The sequence below is a fragment of the Amphimedon queenslandica genome, unplaced genomic scaffold (assembly GCF_000090795.2).
Source record: "Amphimedon queenslandica unplaced genomic scaffold, v1.1 AMPQUscaffold_13473, whole genome shotgun sequence".
In the NCBI taxonomy this organism is placed as follows: domain Eukaryota; kingdom Metazoa; phylum Porifera; class Demospongiae; order Haplosclerida; family Niphatidae; genus Amphimedon; species Amphimedon queenslandica.
Window position 1 is genome coordinate 193,177 of NW_003546291.1, and position 22,844 is coordinate 216,020.

General features: G+C 37.0%; 1 protein-coding gene across 2 annotated transcripts; it reads left to right on the top strand.

Moving 5' to 3' along the window:
• Positions 1 to 930: 930 nt before the first annotated feature.
• LOC105312100 (cadherin EGF LAG seven-pass G-type receptor 2-like) lies at positions 931 to 22,075 on the top strand. 2 transcript variants are annotated; one of them, XM_019994410.1, is made up of 27 exons: positions 931 to 1,154; positions 1,899 to 2,021; positions 2,280 to 2,981; positions 5,213 to 5,503; positions 7,401 to 7,583; positions 8,664 to 10,692; positions 10,948 to 11,114; positions 11,271 to 11,371; positions 12,552 to 13,017; positions 13,327 to 13,873; positions 14,044 to 14,216; positions 14,600 to 14,683; positions 14,784 to 14,886; positions 15,025 to 15,113; positions 15,162 to 15,229; positions 15,628 to 15,779; positions 15,897 to 16,012; positions 16,062 to 16,269; positions 16,557 to 16,651; positions 16,733 to 17,198; positions 17,460 to 17,644; positions 17,924 to 18,082; positions 18,355 to 18,733; positions 18,925 to 19,073; positions 19,368 to 20,479; positions 20,659 to 20,781; positions 21,646 to 22,075. In XM_019994410.1, exons 1-27 carry the CDS (start codon positions 1,128 to 1,130, stop codon positions 21,824 to 21,826), a joined length of 8,478 nt encoding a protein of 2,825 aa, XP_019849969.1. In that variant the 5' UTR covers positions 931 to 1,127; the 3' UTR covers positions 21,827 to 22,075. The 2 variants fall into 2 exon arrangements, with proteins under 2 accessions (XP_019849969.1, XP_019849970.1); XM_019994411.1 differs by having other exon boundaries at positions 14,600 to 14,671.
• The last annotated feature ends 769 nt before the right edge of the window (positions 22,076 to 22,844 follow it).

A 22,844-nucleotide genomic window follows, 5' to 3' on the forward strand; every position in this document is an offset into this window, starting at 1 on the left:
AAGAGACTGCATCTAAGGAAAGTGCATCAATCTACATTCTAGACGTCTGGATCCGGATCATGAATAAATAATTAGCTGTGGAATCGATTAATACAAGTAAATAAAAAACATTAAAAATGGAAAAGTAGTAGGATTAAATTGTAAAAAAGTAAAGAAACAAGAGGGTACTTGCAAAGTGGTGTGATAACAAATCCTACACCACTGCATGAAAGATATTACCCAAAAGCATTGTAATTATCCACACAGGCTACTACATGATAAACTATGAAGCCATGTCTTTCATGCAATGGTGTAGGATTTGTTATCACACCACTTTGCAAGTACCCTCTTGTTTCTTTACTTTTTTACAATTTAATCCTACTACTTTTCCATTTTTAATGTTTTTTATTTACTTGTTTCCATTCTTTTTTCTTAAATTATAAAATTACTTTCTGTTATGATTATGTGGTTAGGTTAATCATATTCATGCTAATCACGTGCGCATAAATTAAAATGGCGTCAAACCACAAACCCACGCGGTGCTGCAGCTGGAATTTGTCTTCCATTGTTCTCTGTCCTTGCTTCTTTTTGAAGCCACATGTCCAGTCCTTGACTCAAGCTCAAAGGAATGATGTAAAAGCCAACTTGAACGGCTCTCTGGTTTAAAAGATTTCCGTGTTGATAGAAGAAAGATGAAAGAAGAAGAAGAAGAAGAAGAAAAAGTCTGAAGAATTTTGCAGAAATTTGAATTTGGGCCTATTCTCCAGAAATGCTCCGGCTGCATTACAGTCCACTCTAAAGGTACCAAGAGAATCGCTCAGTGAAGGAGAGCTCATCTAAGCCATTTATAAGGCTGTACAACGTAAGATAAAAGAGTTGTGAGTGTTTGAAAATCATAAAAACGGCCGCCATCTTGAAAAATCAACCTCAATCCTACATATAGGCTACCGCCTATATAATAAACCGAATAACCCGATGAATACAGATCTTATAATACCAGCTAGAGGGACCACCAGTCTTCACACTGTAGTCTGCTGGTCACTCAAGCCTGTCTTAGCAGGACATTCCTTTCTGGAAGTAATGATTTGTTAGTCAAAATAACAGTCTACAAAGAACACGTCTCTGCCTCTCTCTCCCTGCATCCAGTCATGATTGGAGGACCACTGCGAGCTCTGGTGAGTGAGAAGGAGAGCGAGCCTGAACACATGGCCCACTCAATCGCCTCATTCCCTCCAGCTATAGTTTTGTCTGGTTTGCCCTGGCCTTTCGCAGCAGCCCCGTTTCTATAAGAGTAGCTCAGTTATAATTTTTCTGATACCTGCCATGTGTGACAATGCAAAGTAGCTAGTGTGATACTTGTACATGCCTTATATTCATGACCTAAGCAGTAGTAGCAGGAGCTAGTATGAATAGTTTGTGTGTGACTCTCCCCTCTATCAGCCAGCACAACTCCTGGCAGCTATTGGTTGCACTACTGGGAATATATTCCATTGGCTACTCTAGTACCTGCCTCCTTTATGATAATGGCTATGCATTGAAAGCTGATAAGAGGCTATGGATTTCACCTCTTACACCTACATACTGACCTTGGTGAATTTGTAGTGCTCTCTGTTTTGTTGAGTTTTTTTGTAGAGTTATTGTAATACTAAGACCCCTCCTGCTATGATAATTTATTGTAACAACCGTTCTGGCTCTGGTACTTACTGAATCTGTATACATGTAGTCCATCTCTCCCTCCCCTCTCTCTCTCTCTCTCCTTATCCTTTTTTCTCCCTCTCTCTCCCTCCTCCTTTTTTCAGTATCTACATGTATAATACATGTACTGTAACTGATTCTGGTCTGCTTCATTTTTTGTTATTATTACTACTATTTAAGGTTTTTGGAATGTGTTTTGAATGGTTTCTCTTCTACACACACAGGTCACTTTGGTCATTCTTATATCCACCATCAAAACGAGTGGTTTCTGCACACCTGTCCCTTTGGCCTCTCTTCTCACTTTCTCTTCAAATGTTTATCACCTTTCAGTCTCCGAGGCAACTCCAGTAAGTCCTTAGCAACCCTATTGTCCTTACTAGAGGTGATGCTGGCTGGGGAGAGAATTGGAATGCTTATTTACATTGATACATACACATTACTGGTTTGATAATGAGTCTCACTTTCAACGTGTCCTCTTTTACTTTGCGCAAATGTTATTTTACATTCCTCTCTACACAGTACCCCCTTTCATCTCTCCACACGCACACATACCACCCACAAACCCGTTACTTGTATCTCTCTCTCTCCTTTTTCTATTTTTATAGATAGGGCAGGAAATTCTACAGCTCTCTGTTGTTGATAACACATCTCATGTACTTTACGAGATACTCAGTACTCAGTCCTCAGATGATGATTTCTATCTCTCTCCAAACGGGTTCCTTTACACTGCAAGGATGTTAAATAAGAGTCAGACTCCACTTTATAATCTTGCCGTCTCCGCCCGAAACACCCAACCTCTCTCTACCCCCTCGTATACCTTTGTCACTGTTGTAATAACAAATGATTCGGTTTTCTCTGAATCTGAGATTTTGGTACCACTGCATGGGAATGAGAGTGTCGGTCAGAACCTGTACACAGTGGAAGCCACAAGAGCTGATAGCTACCCATTTCAATATACAATCATTGGAGGCAGCAACGCTTTTCAATTTTTTACATTGAATTCCATGAGCGGACAGTTAAGCCTATCTTCCACTGTGAATTACTTTGGCTTCTTGGACCAATACAGGATTGTTGTTGAAGGTCGTAGCCTCTCTGATCCACTAGTATTTGGTAATGTCGTGATCATATTTTCTTTGTCTCCTAAGAATAGCAGTACGGGTGGGTTTACCAAAGAGGAGTATTTATTTACTGTGTCTAACGAAACTGCTATTGGCGAAGTGTTTGGTTATGTTTATTTGTCTGTCTGCAACATATCCAGTGACTCAATGAATTCCTCGCCACTAGCTGTGAACTATTCTATTACTAATGTAAGTGAAGAGAGAGGAAGAAGAGGAGGGAGAGAGAGAGGGAGGGAGAGAGAGAGGGGGGAGGAGGAGAGAGGGAGGGAGAGGGGGAGAGAAAGAAACATATAATTTATGTATTAAAAGAGAGAGGAGGTTCAGGGATTATAAGGAATTTATGTCAATAAAAGTAAATGAAGCAAGAAAGATGAGCAACAGACCAAGAGAAAGGAGAGAAAGAGAGCCCATAATGTTATTGTACCATTGGTGGATGCTAATAGTAGGAGGGAGTGAGAAGTTGTGTCATGAATGGGAGCAGTCTAATGCATGGGAGGGGGTGAGAAAGCCCGTTATTATACATCCTCAATGACTCTCAATGTGTGGTAAACAATACATCAATTAATGGGCTCTAGGGAGTTGGCTATATTCTTTAGCTGATTTTATTAGGCATCAGCCTCCCATTTATGGTTCCTAACATTGTAGCTATTTACTAACCTGATAACACACTAACGGCTGGTTTACAATATGTCATTAGGCCAACTTACTGTCAGCTTTTAATCAAAAGCATAAGCAATTTGATCTTTTGACGCATGCTTTTCACTAGAATAGAACCAGATTCTATTCCAGTGTCAACGTAATATTAGGACTAGCCTAATATTTTAAACCAGCCTTTACTTCAATGGATGAGGATTGGTTGATATACAGTGACTCAGTTGTGAGGGTTTTGTTTACATTGTTAATGTGTGCATGGGGGCTGTCTTATGGTATGTCAATCATCACTGAACCTCAAGCAACCCAATTCACCTTACAATAAATAATTCGTTTAGTACATGTACATGTACGTGCATGTATATCGGATATTGTACGTGCATGGTAATTGTGCTAATCTTATTGTACTGTATAACATGTACATGTAATTATTAATTTTAGAAATTTATTGTCTGCTTGGCTCAAAGACACATGTATCGTTTGGCAGTTTATGATGTTAGTAATTTGATACCTATGCCCTCTGCCATCAATGCAAAGCCGAGTTGTTGTCGTATTATTAGTTCAGTCACTCTGATTTCTTATTACAAGGCAGTAACACTAAAATATAATGTTTTTAAGACTAAACACTAGTAACACTGTACACAGCGATAAAGCCGATTCCATTGTATTCTCCTACTTTGTTTAGACCTGTACCATTGTAATATATTTTTGTAGTTTTTACTCGACTTGTAAGCCTGTGTTGCTCGTTATTGAAGGTATCTTTAATGTGTATTAATGAAATTTGATCTATTGCAATTGTACCAAGTTTGATAGTGTATATAACAATTGAATTGAATTTGAATCATATAGTTATCATACTGCACATGTACTTGTGTAAATGTACATTGTGTACTTTATCATGATTCTGGTAAGGCAGGACTGTCTGCCAGAGGCTTTATTAGATTTCTATTTGTGATCCTGGAAATTATATATGGAAAAGATAGTAAAGAAATATCAAATGTGCTCACACCTCACGATTTCTGTACTACCACAGCCTACGTGTATCATTTTAATTATTGCTAATATTATTGCTAGTGTATTAATGCTATATTTGTGTGCGATATAAAATGTTATTTGTTTTGTCTCTTTGGTTTATTATTCAGACCTCATGCTGCATGCATAACATAAGTATTATTATGACAAATATTGCGATATTATAGGATGTAGTTCATCATTCTGTATGGTGCATGGTGTGTACAATATGTCTGTGTACATTGTAGCAACAGTAGCAGTTTGAATGAGAGTGACACCTGTCCCTTTTATCGAGTGATTTTCACTTTGTCTCTTGTTGTAAAGAGAATAGACTCCAATGATTATGGCATGTGATGAGCATGAGGTAGTATGAACATAAAATCCACCTCTTCTATTATAAATATGAATCTATTAAGATTATGAACATACATGTATTTACATTTGTAGATCTGTGGTAGATATTTGACAGATGTGCTAGTATTTATTGTACATTGTGCTTAGCATATTTGGCAGATCTGATTGGTAATATTTTGGCTATACACGACTACATGTAGTTTATTATTATGCATGTTTGTAAATATGTATGGTCTTGGTTGAGAAGTTAAAAGGGGCATGTTTTACATGTACATGTACACACAGAAAGATGATTTACATGTATTTATTATTATGTATTGTTGTGTGTTGTGTTTGATTACTGGAATTCTTAATAATTGAGTATTTACTTCCTCTCTCTCTTCCTCTCCTCTCTCTCCCTGTAGTCTGATGATGTTCAAATTAATCCAGTGACTGGTGGCCTCTCCTTTGTCTCTCTCCCTCGTAATGGAAGCATTACTAATCTCACTGTAATAGCAGTGACTCGTAGTGGCTCCTCGTTTTCTGCTAGCGTCACAGTAGAGCTTGAGCCTACCAGGTACGTAATGGAGATAGAAAAGAGAAGCTACATGTATGTTGTTTATATTGATGATGGACCGACTGATGGGAGGAGTACTGTATTGACTAGGATTGATGGTGGGGGCTGTAATAATTATACAATACTGGCAGGAGATTGTGTGAGTTATACATGTACATGTACATGTACATGTATGTGCATGTATGTGAGGGAGGGAGAGAATAAAGTGCATGAAGATAGAAAGGAAGATATAAGGCCAGGGGGTTAAGGTATGGTACCTAATGTGTAGGAGATGTCCTTACATTCTAACGAAGGGAATAAATTAAATTTCCCTTTCCCACTGCATTGTATATACCAACTTTGAACTAGATACACAAAACAGATGCAATAGGAGTGCCTTAAACTAATAACCCATGGCACCTTCTCTATGTAATTTATACATTAGTATGACGTTTTTAATGTATTACATGTACAACAGACTTGTGCAAGAATTCTTTATTAGTACAATTCTAATTAAATTACATCATGTTGTAATTATGTACATGTTTTATACATGTGAGCATCTTCCTTAGTGTGTGGTTTAAATTTGAATGTGATCTGTTCGTGATCCATTGAGTGCTAGTAGTAGTAGTAATGTACCTGTACATGTATTGACACATACCAATCACTGATCCATGTAACAGCAGATGAGTAGGTACAACTTATGGACTATAGTAATGAAATAATAATTATAATAAAATTAATTAATAATAAGGACACTTAGATGTACATGTACGAAGCTTTTATTGTTGGTATTTTTTTATTGAGTATAGCCTAAAGGTCTTTTAATGATTAATGCTTGTACATGTACATGTTGATCGTGAGTTCATTGAAATCAGTTGTTATTATTAAGATTTGCTAGTTAATTGACCAACACTTTGAAGATTTATATATCAGTCTAAACAAAACACATGGTGTCTGTGTGTGCATGTACATCATACATGTACTTACATGTACATGTACATTAGGCGGCATTGTCACTTAGTAACTTACTGCTATGTGACATCTAGGTACATGTACCTGTAATAATGTACATATTAGTGTTGTTGTAGTACCATAATTTTATATAGTTCTAGTACTAGTTCTAGAACTGGAGTTTGAAAAAATTTAGTTCTAGTACTAGTTCCGGAACTAGAGTTTGATAAAGTTTAGTTCTAGTACTAGTTCCAGAACTAGAGTTTGATAAAGTTTAGTTCTAGTACTAGTTCTAGAACTATAGTTTTATAAAGTTAGTTCTAGTACTAGTTCTAGAACTAGATTTCAATAAATTTTAGCTATTGTTCTAGTTCTAGAGCTAAGTTATAGTTCTTGTATTTGTTCTGGCAATAGAGTTTAAGAAGCTTAGTTCTAATTGGAAATAATTTCTAAATGCTGCTTCTTTTTGCTTCTGCTGTCATGCTTTCACTGCTTAGCTTTGAACTGAACAAGTATTCAAAAGTCTATTGATATATAATTTATGTCTAAGTAACAAATTCATACATTATTTGTTATTCAGTCTTTGTTATGTACTAAAATATTTCACTGACAAATTAGTACCTTCTTTGTCAACTAATATTGTTCTACAATTCTAGTTCCAAACTAGTTCTAGTACCACAAGAGAATGTACTTTTAGTTCCAGTTTAGTTCTAGTACTGAGACTCTGGCAAAGTTTAGTTCCAGTTTAGTTCTAGTACTACAAGTCTTGTATAAACTAGTTCTAGTTTAGTTCTGGTTCTTACATTGGTTGTAAAAATAGTACTAGTTCTAGTTCTTAGAACTAGAACTATGAAAAAAAGGCAGTACTAGAATTGATTTAGTTCTAGTACCAAGGAACTACAACAACACTAGTACATATGTACATGTGGTAAGAAATTTTGCTATTGCAAGCGCCCCATTAAACATGTGCATGTACCAGCATGCCAGTTTCACTCACCCATAAACCCTTTTAACACACTGTGTGTATGTACATGTACAAGTCTATTTGTATGATGCACTTATATGGAACAGTTGGGACTGTATATTCTTCTCTCTCCTTCCAGTATGGTCTATTCTCCATTGACCCTGTATCCGGTAACCTCACTATCCATCCTTCTCCTCTCTCTCCCTCTGCTTATTCACTGGTTGTGGGCGTCTATTGTGGCAAGTTCCTCAGTTATATTAGTGTTGAAGTGAGAGTGTTGGACGTTAATAATCCACCGGTATTTGATCAAAGAATCTACAAGGTACTACTGATGTGTACATGTACATTGAATTTAGTGCTGAACTAATTTTTAAAAGTATTTTGTATCCTGTATGCTACCTGTGTCTATTTTAGTCAATACTAATAATGGATGTGATACGTTTCAGTTACATGTAATTCCAAAATATGAGCATTTTTAAAACTTGCAAATTTTTGATTTTGTAAAATTGGCTCCGAGATCACCTCCAATTGTTATTAAATTTTTGATACACATTGATGTACTTGTGCATGTACCTGTATGCTATGTAGAAAGTTTGAGCTGATTCCAACTTGAGTGCATCAAGACGTGACAAGAACAAACTTAAGTTGTTCTATTAATAAAAGCACAATAATGTGTTGTTTATTTAATTAGGTGTGTGTGTGTATGTAGTCAAATCTGTGTTATCTTTTGGAAATGCCCAAACATTGTGACACTAATCACTTTACATGTACATATACATGTGTCATTTCCTGATTATCAGTGTTTCTAAAACTCTGTCATTTTATTCAGTAAACAATATTTAAGATAAATTGTTTGAAATTTGAATTTCTGTACATTAACATTCATTAATGTACAGAACTACATATAACTAAAGTCCATTTGTGTTCACCTGAGCCCTTGTTTTCTTGCAATAACTTTTGACTTACAAGTTTTATTGTAAAAATAAACATACTAGTGCATTCCTCTCCTTTTGCCGCATCTATTGTACTACTTAAGAAGCAGCTTTAGCTCTTTAGCTCCAAGTTGGTTGTATAACCCATGCAAAAAGTACAGCCATACTTTTCACAATATTATTGCATTGTGTTAATTATTGGGTGGGGTTTCTAATCACTTCCTGGGCTCAGGTGAATGCAAATGGACTTTACATATTGTTATTGTCAAGCACTTCATGTACATGTACATGACTACATGTACATGTTCATAGTGAGAGCTTAAACATGTATTAAAATTACAAAATAAAAAATGTGTTTGCCTTCTATATTTGACGATAATTTTTAATATTGGAGTTACATGTACATGTACATGTACATTACGCAATGTGCATATGTTAACACTGTCACATTAATAATCTTTATTCTTTAGGTAACAGCAAGATCCAGTACACCTCGTAATACTAGACTATTAACTCTTACCTACTCTGATCTGGATGACCCAGGATCATCAAACGGTACAACTCATCTCAGCTCAACCTCTCTACCATCCTTCCTTCGTCTCTTGCCCAACGGAGAGCTACTTCTAATTAATGCCCTCCCAAGCATTGCTAAACCCTGGGAAACAAGCTCGTATAATTTTAGCGTAGTTGTGAGCGATGGGGGCAGCCCGAGTCTGTCGTCTACAGCTGAGGTTGTAGTAATAGTTATTAATGACATTATGCCTCAGTCTATCTCATTCTCTCGTTCCTTCTATTCTGGTAATATTACTGAAAACTCACCACCAGGTACTCCAATCCTCTCTTTATCACTGAAAAACCCTCAAGTACCGCGTCATCTTGAAATAACTTACAAGCTTATTGGCTCTCCTGATGTCCTGGCGTACCTGACCATCAGCCCATTAGGACTCTTAGTCTCTTCTTTGCCAATAGATCGTGAGAGATATCCATCACTCACTGCTAGAGTGGTGGCCGAATATAACAAGTCCATCCACACTGAAGCTACAGTCAGTATCACTGTATTGGACCAGCCTGATACCACTCCTGTGTTCTTACAGGAGTATTACACTGTTAGTGTTCAAGCTCCCCTACCAGTTTCCAAGGGGCTATTAGTCCTCAATGCCATTACTCAAGATTCTTCTCCTATCACTTATTCACTGGTTGGTAGTAGTGACATATTCACACTCAACTCAGCCACTGGTTCCCTTGATACTCTAACTGAACTATCAGCTCCTAATAGTTATACTCTATTAGCTAAAGCCACTTCATCATCAGGTCTTTACAACACTGCACGTGTACATGTACGTGTTTTTGTGGGGCCTAGTCGTCCTCAACTCCGCCCATCCTCACTCTTCTTAAGTACCTTTAGTTATCTGTTGCCATCAGTTTCTCTTCTCGGCGATTTGGGAACTTTTGTCAACGGGCAAAGACGGAATGGATTTGGTTTGTCGTTAAACCCATCATCATGTTCTGCTGATAAGTATTTTAGGATAACTGAAGGTTCCCTGTATGTGCTCAACACTATCACTAGTGGTAGCCATCAGCTTAACATATCAGTGACTGATGGTAGAGTGATCTGGTCTGAGACTATAACTGTATATGCTAATCTACTCACTAATGATTCTCTTGATCACACTCTCTCTCTCGCTCTTCCTAATCTCTCCCTCGATCACTTCCTGGGGAGGTTTCTCTCTCCTTTTCGCTCGGCTCTCTCCCACATGCTGTCCTGTATGCACGAGTGCCTGCATATCATTAGTGTTGATGAGCTACCTGGAGCCCGTGGTGTTAAAGTAGTCATTGCTGCCAAAGAAAAGGATCTAGTCACGTACAAGTCAAGTCTAGAGCTAAGGAGGACAATAGAAGCAGAGATTGGGCACATTTCCTCTGCATTAAGTTGGACAGTAGCAGTCATGCTTGATTCTTGCTCCTCGTCTCCTTGTCCTAATCCATTACGCCAATGCTCTCCTTATGTCTCTCTTGCTCTCCCTCACAAGACCATCACCTCACAGTCTCTCCTAGTGAAGTCCCTATCATCAGCCTCCGCTCATAAATGTGTCTGCCCTAGAGGATATGATTCCAAGTGTACATCAGAGCTAAACGAATGCGAGCCCTCCCCTTGTGACTATGACGCTGTCTGTACTGATCTTATCAATGACTACCATTGCTCCTGTCCTCCATTCACCTTTGGTAAGAATTGCTCCACTCCGTGTAGATTCAGCGCTCCCTGCAGTGCCTGTTCCCCTAACCCATGCCTCAATGGTGGCTCCTGTAGCATACAGAGTGAGGGGACTATTTCCTGTACTTCTTGTCCAGCTGGATATACTGGCCCACTCTGTGAGTTGACTGTGGCGAGGGTCTCTGGGGCAGGAGGGGCTAGTCTGGAGCCGCTGGGGAGGCAGAGGGAGGTCGAGTTTAGTTTTGATTTTATTGGAGTCCAACCGAATGCTATGCTGCTTCATGCAGGTAAAGAGAGAGAGAGAGAAATAGAGGGAAATGGAGAAGAGAGAGGATAATAATTTTTTAATTTAAATATTTTGTCTATCTTTTCTCAAGAAATGTTTGTAAGATTGAGAAGTTAAGTTATTGACCTTACAAAATTTGATTGCTAGAGAATAAAAATGATTTAGTTCATAGTCATAACGTACCTTCTTTACAAACACTATTACACACAACATGTACATGTACATGTATTATTATCATCATCCTTTCTTACAACAGGGCAACTTAATAATGGTGAAGACTACATAGCAATAGGTTTGGTCCTTGGTAACCTACAGGTTAGTGTGAGGTGGGGGAACTGGTCAGTTAGGACTACACTATCCAGTAAGAATGGTTCTTTGAATGATGGACAGTGGCACTCTGTGGAATTCAGATTGAATGACATGGTAAGGCACGATTGTTTATTATCAACCAATTACATGTACATGAAGTGTCAGCATATATACTCGTATGTATACTGCATATTAAGTTTATAAATGATGTTTACAAGTATGTGTATGTACAATTTCACTGTCTTTATCTTTCATTTCTCTCCTTTTAAGACTCTTGATATTGTCCTTGGTAATTGCATTGAGTCAGAAGTTATCCTCGAACGTGACATAGTCAACTGTTCTGTATCAATACCAGTTCAGACCTCATCAAAGTAAAGAGCATGAATAATAATTGCATTCTTTATTGTTATGGCAATAATTGTGTCATAGTATTGCGTGTGTTTAATAAAAATTATTTTATGCTTCGTGATGCTAAACAAACGATCCTTCCTTATTTATCTGTTGTCTCCCTTCCCCCTTACCCTCTCTGACCTTCATATGTGATACAATGTGATACAATATAACATATACATCTAAATACATTTATATTAAACTAATGCATTATTATGTAGCATGTACATTCAGTTCATCATAACTGCATACTTCAGTCCTTAATAGTGTACACAGCAGATAAGACACACCATACAGATGTTCATATATGCCTCCAATAATCTGCCAGGAATTTTGTTAGTACATACTTATGGAGAGAATTTAAAAACACAATAACCCAAATTCCTTAGCACATATCATGCTTGTACATGCATTCTATATACGTGTAGGACATTGCTTTAATTAGTATTACTTGTACATTGCATATTATATAGTAGTACAGTGTTTAGTAGTACTTATATGTGTTTGAGTAATACATGTACCTACGTGGTCACTGTACATAGTACAGGTAGGTGTTTGTATAAATGGTGGGAGAGCATGTCTATCACTAGTGAATGGGTAATGAGGCAAGTCAGACTTAATTGTCCTTGAAATTGTTTCTGCCAATCCCTCATACTCACCCACACACTGAGAATCACTCATTAATGCATTATTTACTATTGTGGGTATTGGATCACTTACACACCATTATGTCAACACAGTGACATGATATGGACTGGAGATAATTAATGTGATTATTATTATCAGTACTGGTCTTTATCTAACTGCCTCTCTTTCTCTCCCTATCTCTTTGAGTAATTACATGTTCATACTTTGCTTAAAATGTTATTCTCATGTCAGACATGTATGCAATTGTACATGTACATGTACATGTATGTACATGTATAGACTTAAATGCATGTATATGCCTCTCAAAAATTGCTCATGAATTTAAATTGTAGCAAGAGTGGATAATCATTCATTCCTGATTATAGATTATGATCCAATCAAACTTTCTACGTATATGTACATGTACATGCATACGTAACATGAAGGTATCAATGTGTATTAGAATGCATTTTGTATTTAGTAAAACTTTTTGAGTCAGTTTTGGTCAAAATTTAAAATGCTCGTATTATTTAGGATCATAAATTTGGACTCGTCTCTCTACCTCTTCAACTCTCTTGGAGAATCCACCAATCAGATTCCCTCGCTGGCCCAGTTCACCGGTTGTCTCAGCAACGTAAAAATTGGCGGAGAACGAAACGGCAAACTAGTCGATTTTTCGAGCGTCCCCACCCACCCTGGGGCCAGTCTATTACCAGGCTGTCCTCAGTCCTCCAGTTCATGCCAGTCAAGCTGTGGTGGTGATGGCAAGTGCATTGAATTTTGGAATGGATCCCGTTGCCACTCTGATAGTAATGATGCTACAGAGGCAATTTCATTTGATGGGTCCTCTTCCTCCAGTTATGTAGTGAGTTCTATCTCTGCTGGTACTTCTATGTCGTACTCATCTCCATTTAATGTCATGAATATTTCCTTTGATATGAGGACACTCCAGGATGGATACACTCATGTACTAGCTATTGGTGATAAAGGAGATCTTGAGGTAAGGTTATACATGTACATGTACGTGTATTTATCACTTGGTATATAATGGAAAATTACATGTCGCTATAAATATGCAAAAATTGAAATTGCAAAATTTTGTATCTTTGTCGTATAGTTTGTGATGTACTTGGGAATTTTTGTAAAATTTTAGAATTGCCGATTTGTAAAAATTTTGCAATGCACATACATGTACATTACATGTATATATACATCATGTACATGTATGTATTGTTAGTCTATTAAAATTAATGTGTAGTTTTGGTAATTTTTGTTTTATTGTTTTCTTTGCTGTGTTATATTTTTCTAGCTATTCTATGGGAGCTTAATATTCAATTATCGTCCCTCCTCTCCAATGCTCCGCCCACTCTCATTAACAGCTGATGCCCGAGTCAATGACGGCTACTGGCACGGAATCAAACTATCATTCTCATCCTCTCTCACTCGCCTCTCAATTGACGATGAAAGGATCGTCGCCGATAGCAACCAAACCATAACCATAGCAACCTCCAGAGTGGAGTTAGGTGGGCGAGAAGGCTCTCACAGTAGAAGTTATGATGGCTGCATTAGGAATTTAAGAATAAACTCTGAAACTGTTGACGATGATAATTATAATGTTACGTTGATTGGGACTGTCACTGGTTGCTCTAATAAAAGCCCATGTGACTCGAGCTCTTCTTCATACACTGGGTGTCCAGCTAATAGTTACTGTATTGAAGGATGGAGGGCCTCCAGTTGTATGTGTGACAGCAGCAGATCCTATTTTCATAATGGAGGGACTTGTGTCCAGCCTTGCAACCAGCCAGTCAACTGCTTACATGGAGGGACTTGTAATTTTAATTTTTATGAGGATGATGGTAATAAAGGAGAGGAAGAGTGAGAAAGATCAGAGAGAGAGAGAGAGAGAGTGATACACATGTTCTTGCATGTAAATTCTGCTGGCTGGTGGTTGCAATATAAAAGCTGCTTATAATGTTCTGTAATAAGTTTTTTCTTCATTCTTCTCTCCCTGTTCCTCTCCTTTTAGGATTCACTTGTGTATGCGCAGCTCCATATGTTGGTCTTGATTGTCAGATAAATTTAGGGAGTTCGTGCAGGATTGGTTTCTTTAGAGCACCAGAAGAATGTGTACCGTGTGCCTGTGATAGAGAAGGAACCACTTTTGATATATGTAACAGGGATGGTGTCTGTCAATGCAATGTAAGCCTATTATGATATTACCATACCATATGGGGTTTATCTGTATGTGTTTGTGAGGAATATCTTATATGTTTTCTGTTCATTCAAGTTAGTATTTGCATGCATATACCCAAATACCGTATAGCTCCAAATTTTCGTCAAATTTGTCAGGTACTTTTGCTTGACGAAATTTTTAATCAACGAAATTTTTGTTCCACATGGGTAGCATGCAGATTAATAACAAAAAGGATGAAAATTTTTATTGACGAAAATTAATTTTAACAAGAAATTAAGATTTTGACGAAATTTTTGACTGACGAAAATTTGGAGCTATACGGTACTATAGTATTGTTATTATCTTTACTTATTTTTAATGTTATTGTTGTTAATGTTTTTTTGTGTAGCCTGATATTGCTACTTATGGTTCTGATTGTAAACCTTGCAATTGTAACAGAACTGGCTCTAACTCAACTGAAGTACATGTACATGTAAGTACCAAATTGTCAAGAAACTATCTTATTTGTTCTGTTTCTTTTTTCTTTCTATTCTCTTTCTTTCCCCTTTCTCTCCCTCCCTTTCTTCCTTTAGTGTGATGATAATGGAAAGTGTCCATGCAAGCCTGGGGTTACTGGGGATCATTGTGATTCTTGTCAGACCGGTTTTGTAGGTTTTGGTCCCGAAGGCTGCAGAGGTACGTGTACATGTATGATTGCCAATATCATTAATACAATAAAAACGAGTCCAATGAATTCATTTAATACATGTTATTTGTAGTTTATAAAAATTATTATTATTATTATTATTGTTGTTGTTGTTGTTGTTATTTTAGAGGGTGTTCTTGTAAGTGGTTCCTTTGTCATTGATAATTTATATTATGCCAATGGTGATGATACTTCCAATCAGTTTATAAAGGAAGAGGTATAAATATTATCCTGATATTATCACATAGTGATTGTATTTTTACAGATTCTAAGAGAGCTTGAGAGTTTTGTACTACCAACCACACTGGAGCTGAACCTCTCTCTATCAAACAAGTACTGTATAGTAGGAAATTTTGGAGGGAGTTAAATTTTGCCAAAATAGAAACCTGCCAATTTGAGCCATTATGCTCAAGCACGTGGCCACAATTTTCCAAACTGAAATTTGATGATCCACAAAATTCAGCAATTTACCTAAATTTAGTCCCTTCAAGTTTCCTACTATTATAGTCTACCGATACAGTATTTAATAATAATTATGATGATGATTAGATACATTATACATGTATGTGTGAAGCATTTTAGTCCATTTGTGTATTTACTTGTAGATGCAGTAAATCTTGATTTAAAATTCTATGAATATCAAAAAATTCCTTCTTGGATTTCTTTAATACATTTATTATAGTTTGTGTGTATGGAGCTGCTTTAGCATTATTTTTTTCTTTTTATTTTAGTTATAATGTAACTGCTGTCATGTACAATCTTGTCTCAGACTCTAAGGCCGGCCTCATCTCCACTCACTTCCTTGGATCAGTAATGCAGACAGTAATGGGGAGGGACTGCATTGGGAGATATGAGATAAGGAAGAATTCTCATGATTTTAATGGTGAGCCAAATAAATACCCTAGTAATACTTAAAGTCAGAGAGGTATCATTAACATATTATTTTTTCTGTTTGTTCCTCTTTCTCTCCTTTCTCTCTCCCTCCCTTTCTCTCCATTAGCTGATTGTTCATTATGCGATCCAATGGCTGATTGTACTAATTCCTCTATCTGTGAGGACTGTCCTAGTGGATCATACCTTGATGATCCTATAATCTGCCGGTCTTCGTTGCCACAAGTACAAATTACATTAATTTATCATCATGCGATCATCACATGACTTATAGGGCTGCTCTGGCCTTGATACAGATCAAGATGGTTTCCCTGATGCATGTGATTCCTGCCCCTACTGGTTCAATCCTAGGCAGGACTATACACTGCCTTGTTCTGAGACTTCTACCGAGAGTTGCCCGAGAGAGAAAGCTGGGGATGTTTTGTGGAGTCAAACGGATAAAGGAAGAGTTGATTCAAGGGAATGTCCTACACCTCTTATTGGTATGGGCTCTATAATTTATCAATACTACTGTAGCGTAATCAGTGATACATAAATATATACCATACAAGATGACTTATTGGCAAAGAATTAATATATTGGTGATTGGTAGTTCTATGAACAAACTGCCAAAGTAAAACCTGCCATTTTTGTTTCATCTGAGCATGCTCAATGGCACATGGTACAAAATTACCAATGTATAAAATTTGCTGATTAACTTTCCACAAGCAAATTCACCAAAATATTTATCTTGCCAATTTCATTAATTTATTATTAATTATAATTTCAGGTATTGCCACTCGTCAGTGTAGCTCTGATGGAATGTGGCTGGAGCCAAACTTTAATAACTGCATGACATTCACTGGAGTCCAACTGAACTCTATAGTAAGAAATCACATCATTGACTATAATAATAAAATTGAGTTGTTTTTTTAATTTATTACTAAAAAAATTTTTTTTTCCCAGTTACAAGACCTAACAGGAGAGCCTCCTTCTGATCAAAATGAAACCATCGCAGTATCCATCAAACTGGAGAGTGTCCTCTCCTCATCCCCCAGACTGTACTGTCGGGATCTTGATAGTGCAGTCTTCATACTAGCCAAGATCCTCAACCTTGACACGCTCCTCCCTCTCACCTCCTCTGGGCTCAAACCTCTAGCTGAAGTACTCGGACTTTTGGGTTCTTCAAAACTAGCAGAAGTATGGGAGGAGACCGGGTGTAACGCTGGTATAATATTGAATCTGACAGAGCACCTTGGGGTCCTGAGTGCATCCAGTCTTTCCATTGGGGAGAGTTTGACTGTTGAAGGAGATGGGTTGAGTATGAGTGTCAGTGCTTATAATGGTAGAGTGTATAGTGGGTATGAATTTAATGTTAATGGTAGTACTGCTACTGGAGTTAGTGTACCCAATGGAGTTATACCACTAGCAGGTTAGTATATTAGTATTATTTTTTCATTTGTAATTATGTATATGATTCTATAATGTAGATTTGTATTTTTAATGCAGTGATAGAGCTGAAATTATACTAGTGTCATTAATAATTGCATTATCTACTCTTGAAAATTATAATTTTATATAATAGCAATTACAATGTAATGGTACATTGTATCTGTAATAAAAACTCATTGGTGCTTTTTGTTAATTATTAGTACATGTGCATTAATTGCATGTATTTTTTATTTATTTTTAGATAATGATAACTTTTCAATCTCATTGACTCATTATTCCGATCTCTCCCTCTCTCTCCCATACACTGACCTATCACCTGATGCTATTGTTGGATCACCAGTCTGGTCTATACAACTGTTAATGAATGGTGGGCGTGTCACACAATTAGCCACACCCATTAACATTACTTTCCCTCATCCAATTGAAGTGAGTGTGTGTATCAAAAAAAATAATTTTATAATCAGCTCAAATAGTTGATGTGTATTATAAAATGAAAAACTAATCATGGCCTCTAGTTCATGCATGCTTTAAAAAAATTAGCTCATTTTAAAATGCTCATAATTCCAAAATTTGTTGTCGGAATCCACTCAAACTCTCTATCAAAGGACATCAATGTGTATCAAAATGTGATAAAAAATTGTTGCTAGTGGAGCTCATCTACATGTATACAAACATTTAAAAATTTTGTGCCACTCTTTTTTATAGTTAAATTCCAGTTTAACGTCTCTCTGTGTCACTTGGAATGCAACACGGAATAAGTGGGTGGAGTCTGGTTGCCAGGCAACCGTAAACAATCCCAACTCAACAAGCTGTTCCTGTCCTCATCTCTCAGACTTTACTGTATTGATTGTCCCTTATGAAGAAGTTAGTAACTACTGTACAAGATGTTTTATTGGCGAGAGTAATATTTGGCAAATTTTCCTGTAGAAAGTTATTGGCAAATTTTATATTGGCAATGTTGTGCCACATGCTATTGAGCATGCTCAGTTTGAAACAAAATGGCAGATTTTATATTGGCGATTTCTTCATAGAACCACCAATTGCCAATATTAATTCCTTGCCAATAAATCATCTTGTACGGTATTGTAATTTTATTGTTTCTCTTTCTCTTCCCCGCTCTCTCTCCTCTTTTTTAGACCCCCACTCCTCCAACGCTCCAACAAAATTTAGATTATTTGTACTACATATCAAATTCTGTGACAATAATCTTCATTGTACTACTCATGGCAATCCTCTTCTGTGTTTACTGCTGGTGTAGAAGCACAGTTAATGAGAAAAGCTACTTTTCCATAGCATCACTCCAACTGTTGTTTGTAGTAGCATCTCTGTACATTGTGTTGTATCTTATTGAGCTGACCCAGAGCTCTGTTTTATGTATTGTGATTGGATTAGTGCTAGAGTGCCTCGTGTTAATCATTGCTTGTTTGTTTGTGATGTCTCTCTTGATTGTTTTGCTATCTTCCAGTGATAGATTTAAACTCTCTCACTTTGTCAGTCTAAATTTATTGGCTTTTGGTAAGTTTGTGTGCTGTAATTTCTAATTGTTCCCCCCTGGTCATGATTATTTAAATTGAGCTTGGTGTATTCATCACAGTCTTTATCATTAATTTTTTGTCATAATCAGACTCAACCTTGCTGTATTGTCTTTTCTCTGTATTATCTTTATCCCTCACCCTTTCTTTCTGGTCTTCTCTTTTCCCCTCCAGTTATTCCACTGATGTATGTGGCTCTACAAACTGTCATACTCTACCTAACCCACTCCAGTCTTTCTGATGCATTCACTTATCCTGACATCTGTTGGATTAGACCATCTCTCTATTACTATCTCTTAGCACCACTTCTTCTAGTAGCTTTGGTATGAGCTCATTGTTGTATTGAATCGTATCAAAAATTGATATTCCTTAAAACCTTAATTCTTATACTGTATAGCTAGAATCTTTTGTGGCCCAAAATATTTGTGAATTTTGCAACCTATTCAAAATTCATGAAAATAAAATCCACAAAATGATTCAACATGGCCAAAAGGCTGAAAATTGTGAAAATTAAAACCCCAAAATAGATTTTTGGATGAATTTGTAAAATTTTTGTCCATGAAATTTTTCACTATATGATACATGTTATTATTTGACCTCTGACACTCTCTCTCTAGGTATTTGTTTGTCTTGTTCTGTACACAATATTGCACCTCATTCGTGCTTCAAAGGATCAGTCACACATTCAAAATCGAGTGAATGCCACCCTCTTCCTTGTGTTCTTGTTTATATTCATTGTCATTAATCTATCATTCACTATGCTGACCCTACACAGCATTCAGTGGTCCCCTCCATTTAGCACTGTCTTCAGTCTCATTGTCATCTTGTCAGTCGTGACCTCAGCAGTCCTTATCTTCACTGTTCTATGCTGTACTAAACGACCTAAAATTTTCAAGCTTAATATTGAGAGCGGATCTTCCGAAGCTGCAAAGGAGTTTCAACAGTACTCCAACAATTCATCATGTATTGAAGATGAGAATACGCAACCTATTTATCATACGATTGGCAATCGTACTGAAGAGCTCTACCAGGAACCTGTACCTGTACCACCTATCAACCAGTTGAACCCAGGGTTTCAGGCTTCAAGTATCCCTGAGTATCACGAACTTGAGCAGCAGGGGGATGGTTCTAATTCTGATTCTGACTCTGAAAATGAGATTGATGTTGATGTTGAAGCATTGCAACAGCAGACAAGAGAAGAGAGAGAGATAAGGGAAAGGAGAGAGAGCAACAGAAGAATAAGTGCACGACTGGAAGAGGAGAAGAGAAGGAGAAGTGCAGGAGATGAAAATATATCTAGTATTACTGATCCTCAGCAGCAAGAGGCTTGGTTCAATACATTAGATCCTTCTAGTTTATGTGCCCCAGCAGCTCCTGTAACATATGCCAATGGAACACAGTTGCATGCTGATTCTCCCATATCAACAGATGCTCATGAACTTGCAGACCTTCACAATGAAATTGATAACTTGTATCAGATGAAATCAGCTGTTTTGAAAGAAACTGTCCTCACTGCTGATACTTCTAGTGGGGACTATGTCGATCTTAAAGATGATACCCCAGCTGTCAATAATAACTGGTATGAGGACGGCTCATCTTCAAGTAATCATCGTCCTAGGGATGTGACTGACAATATGTATGCTAACGCTACCAATACTTCTCCATTTGATGATGCTCAGTATTGCACTGTTAGTGAAGCCAGGCAGTATACACCTGATGTACCAAGAAGGTATGATTACAAACTAGTGTAAAACTACCTGTAAAACTCACCTTATATTCTGCAAAGGATCAGTTTTCAATGTATATTACTGAGTGAACTTTAGTGCCTAATTTATTGTATATTAAAAGCTGTCTTGCTATTAAGTTTGAGCTGATATAGTTTAATTTTTGTTATTTCAATTTCTTAAGGTTTAGCCTCCAGAATCAAGCACAGCAGTATAGTTCTATTGATCAATTGCCTCCACAACCTCCTCCCATGCAGCAGTTTGCTGATCACACTTATCAAGCCATCAGAGGACAAAATTCACCAAAGTAATCATAGACTAAAGCCCATTTGCATTCACCTGAGCACCTCATTTTCTTGCTATACTTTTGACTTACAGATTCTATTGTAAAAAAATAAGCATATACCAATGCATTCCTCTCCATTTGCCACATCTATTGTAGTACTTTAAGCCTGGTTTACACTCGCCATAAAACGCAACGCAAATGAACACAAAATTAAAATTTGGCCAATTTTTTTTAACTTCAAAGCGTTTTTGCGTCAAAAGATCAAATTGCCCAAGCCCTTTTGACCGTTTTGTCAAATGTAACCTCGGCTGTAGCTCTTTAGCTCCAAGTTGGTTGTATAACCCATGCAGAAAGTACAGTCATACTTTTCACAATATTATTGCATTGTGTTAATTATTGGGTGGGGCCTGTAATCACTTCCTGGGCTCTGGTGAATGCAAATGGATTTTAATCTAGTTTGGTTGATTTTAGAGTTGCTCAAAAATGGGACAAAATGCTTAGTTACCAAAGTTTTTTTGGGTATTTGTAAAAAAAATTGCTAAAAGAGGATTTTCCATGCATCTACATGTACTTATAGGGCCAAATTTTGCCAAAAATGTCTAAGAGGTAAATCTCCATTTTTATAATTTTTGATGCATTTACATGTACATGTATTTAACTACGTAAGTTACTTAGAAATTTTGAGCTCATTCCAATTAAAATTTGATTTTTACAAATTTTTGAAGTGCTTAAAAATTGAGCCAAAGGCTGTCATAGTTTTAGGCATTTATCAGAAATGGCTAGGAGAGAAATTTTTATTACATTTTCTTATGCATATACATGTACTTATTATGTACATGTAGAAGTGAAGCACATACCTTTATCAGTTCTCTTTGTTCTCTTTAGTGCTTCTCCCCGTCGTACTAGCCTTAACTTACAAGGAAGAAGACAGAGCAATGATGGTCGCCCTGTTGCTCGCCGTCTCTCTAATCAGACAAGAAATCCTGGAGTATCTGCCAGCGTACAGCTTATGAATGGTGGTAGCTTAGCACCTCGTGTATGCAATGGATCTCAAACATTAGTATGATGAGTACTAATCATCATATTCATATTTATTCTTATACTTATGCTTTACCTGTTTGATGTAGATGGATTTATCATGCTTATAATATCTGTCTCACTCATTTTCTATTTGTTTCTGATCTCTATGCATGTTTATTCTATGTATGTTTATTTATAGAGGCCATATGATTGTCATTATTGTATACAATATCATCTTAATCTTGTATTTCTAACCATTTAATAAAAATCAGCAGTTACTATATACTCACTTTAACTTCCTTGCCAATAATCCACAATGAAAATTACCACATAGCTAGCCAGCACAATTACTATTCTACTCTTCAGTCTGCCTTACCTACAGTCTGTCTTACCTAGCATCATGACCACTACTGCTAGGGTTGCTATTAGAATTGCTATTGGAGTCCTTATTCCTCTCCTGTACCTCAATGAAGCTACGGTATTAGCTAGAGATACAACATATTCCTCAAGTCTTACTAATGGGACAGTTCGTCCTACTTCATGCAAGGAGATCTATCAAAGTGATGCTGAGAGTAAGACAGGAGAGTACACGCTCTATGATGCTGTTACTGGTGAAGCTTACAGCGCAACTTGTATCATGGGGACTTTTAAGTATTGCAATAAAGAGGCTGGCTTGACTCAAATCTTTACTTTTGAAAATGGAAACAAATGTCCTAGAGGCTTTGTACAGACGAGCTCTAAGGACTCTTGTGTGAGATCTCGTAGGAAGTATGGAGGCTGTACCTCCATTCCTGTTGCAGGTCATGGCATTTTATACAACAAAGTATGTGTGATGGTCTATGGCTATCAAGTAGGTAGTCCTGATGGAGTAACTGGGACCGACAGAATTCGTTTTGTTGAAGGTCCTTATGTTGATGGAGTTAGTATAACACATGGGATTCCACGTAAGCACATCTGGACTTTCATGGCATCTTCATCAGAGAAGAAACCAATATGTCCTTGTGCTCCGGGTAGCACTGTCAAGGTACCTGATTTCATTGGTAATGATTACTTCTGTGAGTCTG

Excerpts from the sequence above, each read along its gene's own strand:
- LOC105312100 (XM_019994410.1), top strand. The coding sequence starts at position 1,128 with ATGATTGGAGGACCACTGCGAGCTCTG. Across the intron at positions 10,693-10,947 it reads TGCTATGCTGCTTCATGCAG|GGCAACTTAATAATGGTGAA; the intron begins GTAAAGAGAGAG and ends TTCTTACAACAG. Across the intron at positions 18,734-18,924 it reads TCTAAATTTATTGGCTTTTG|TTATTCCACTGATGTATGTG; the intron begins GTAAGTTTGTGT and ends TTTCCCCTCCAG.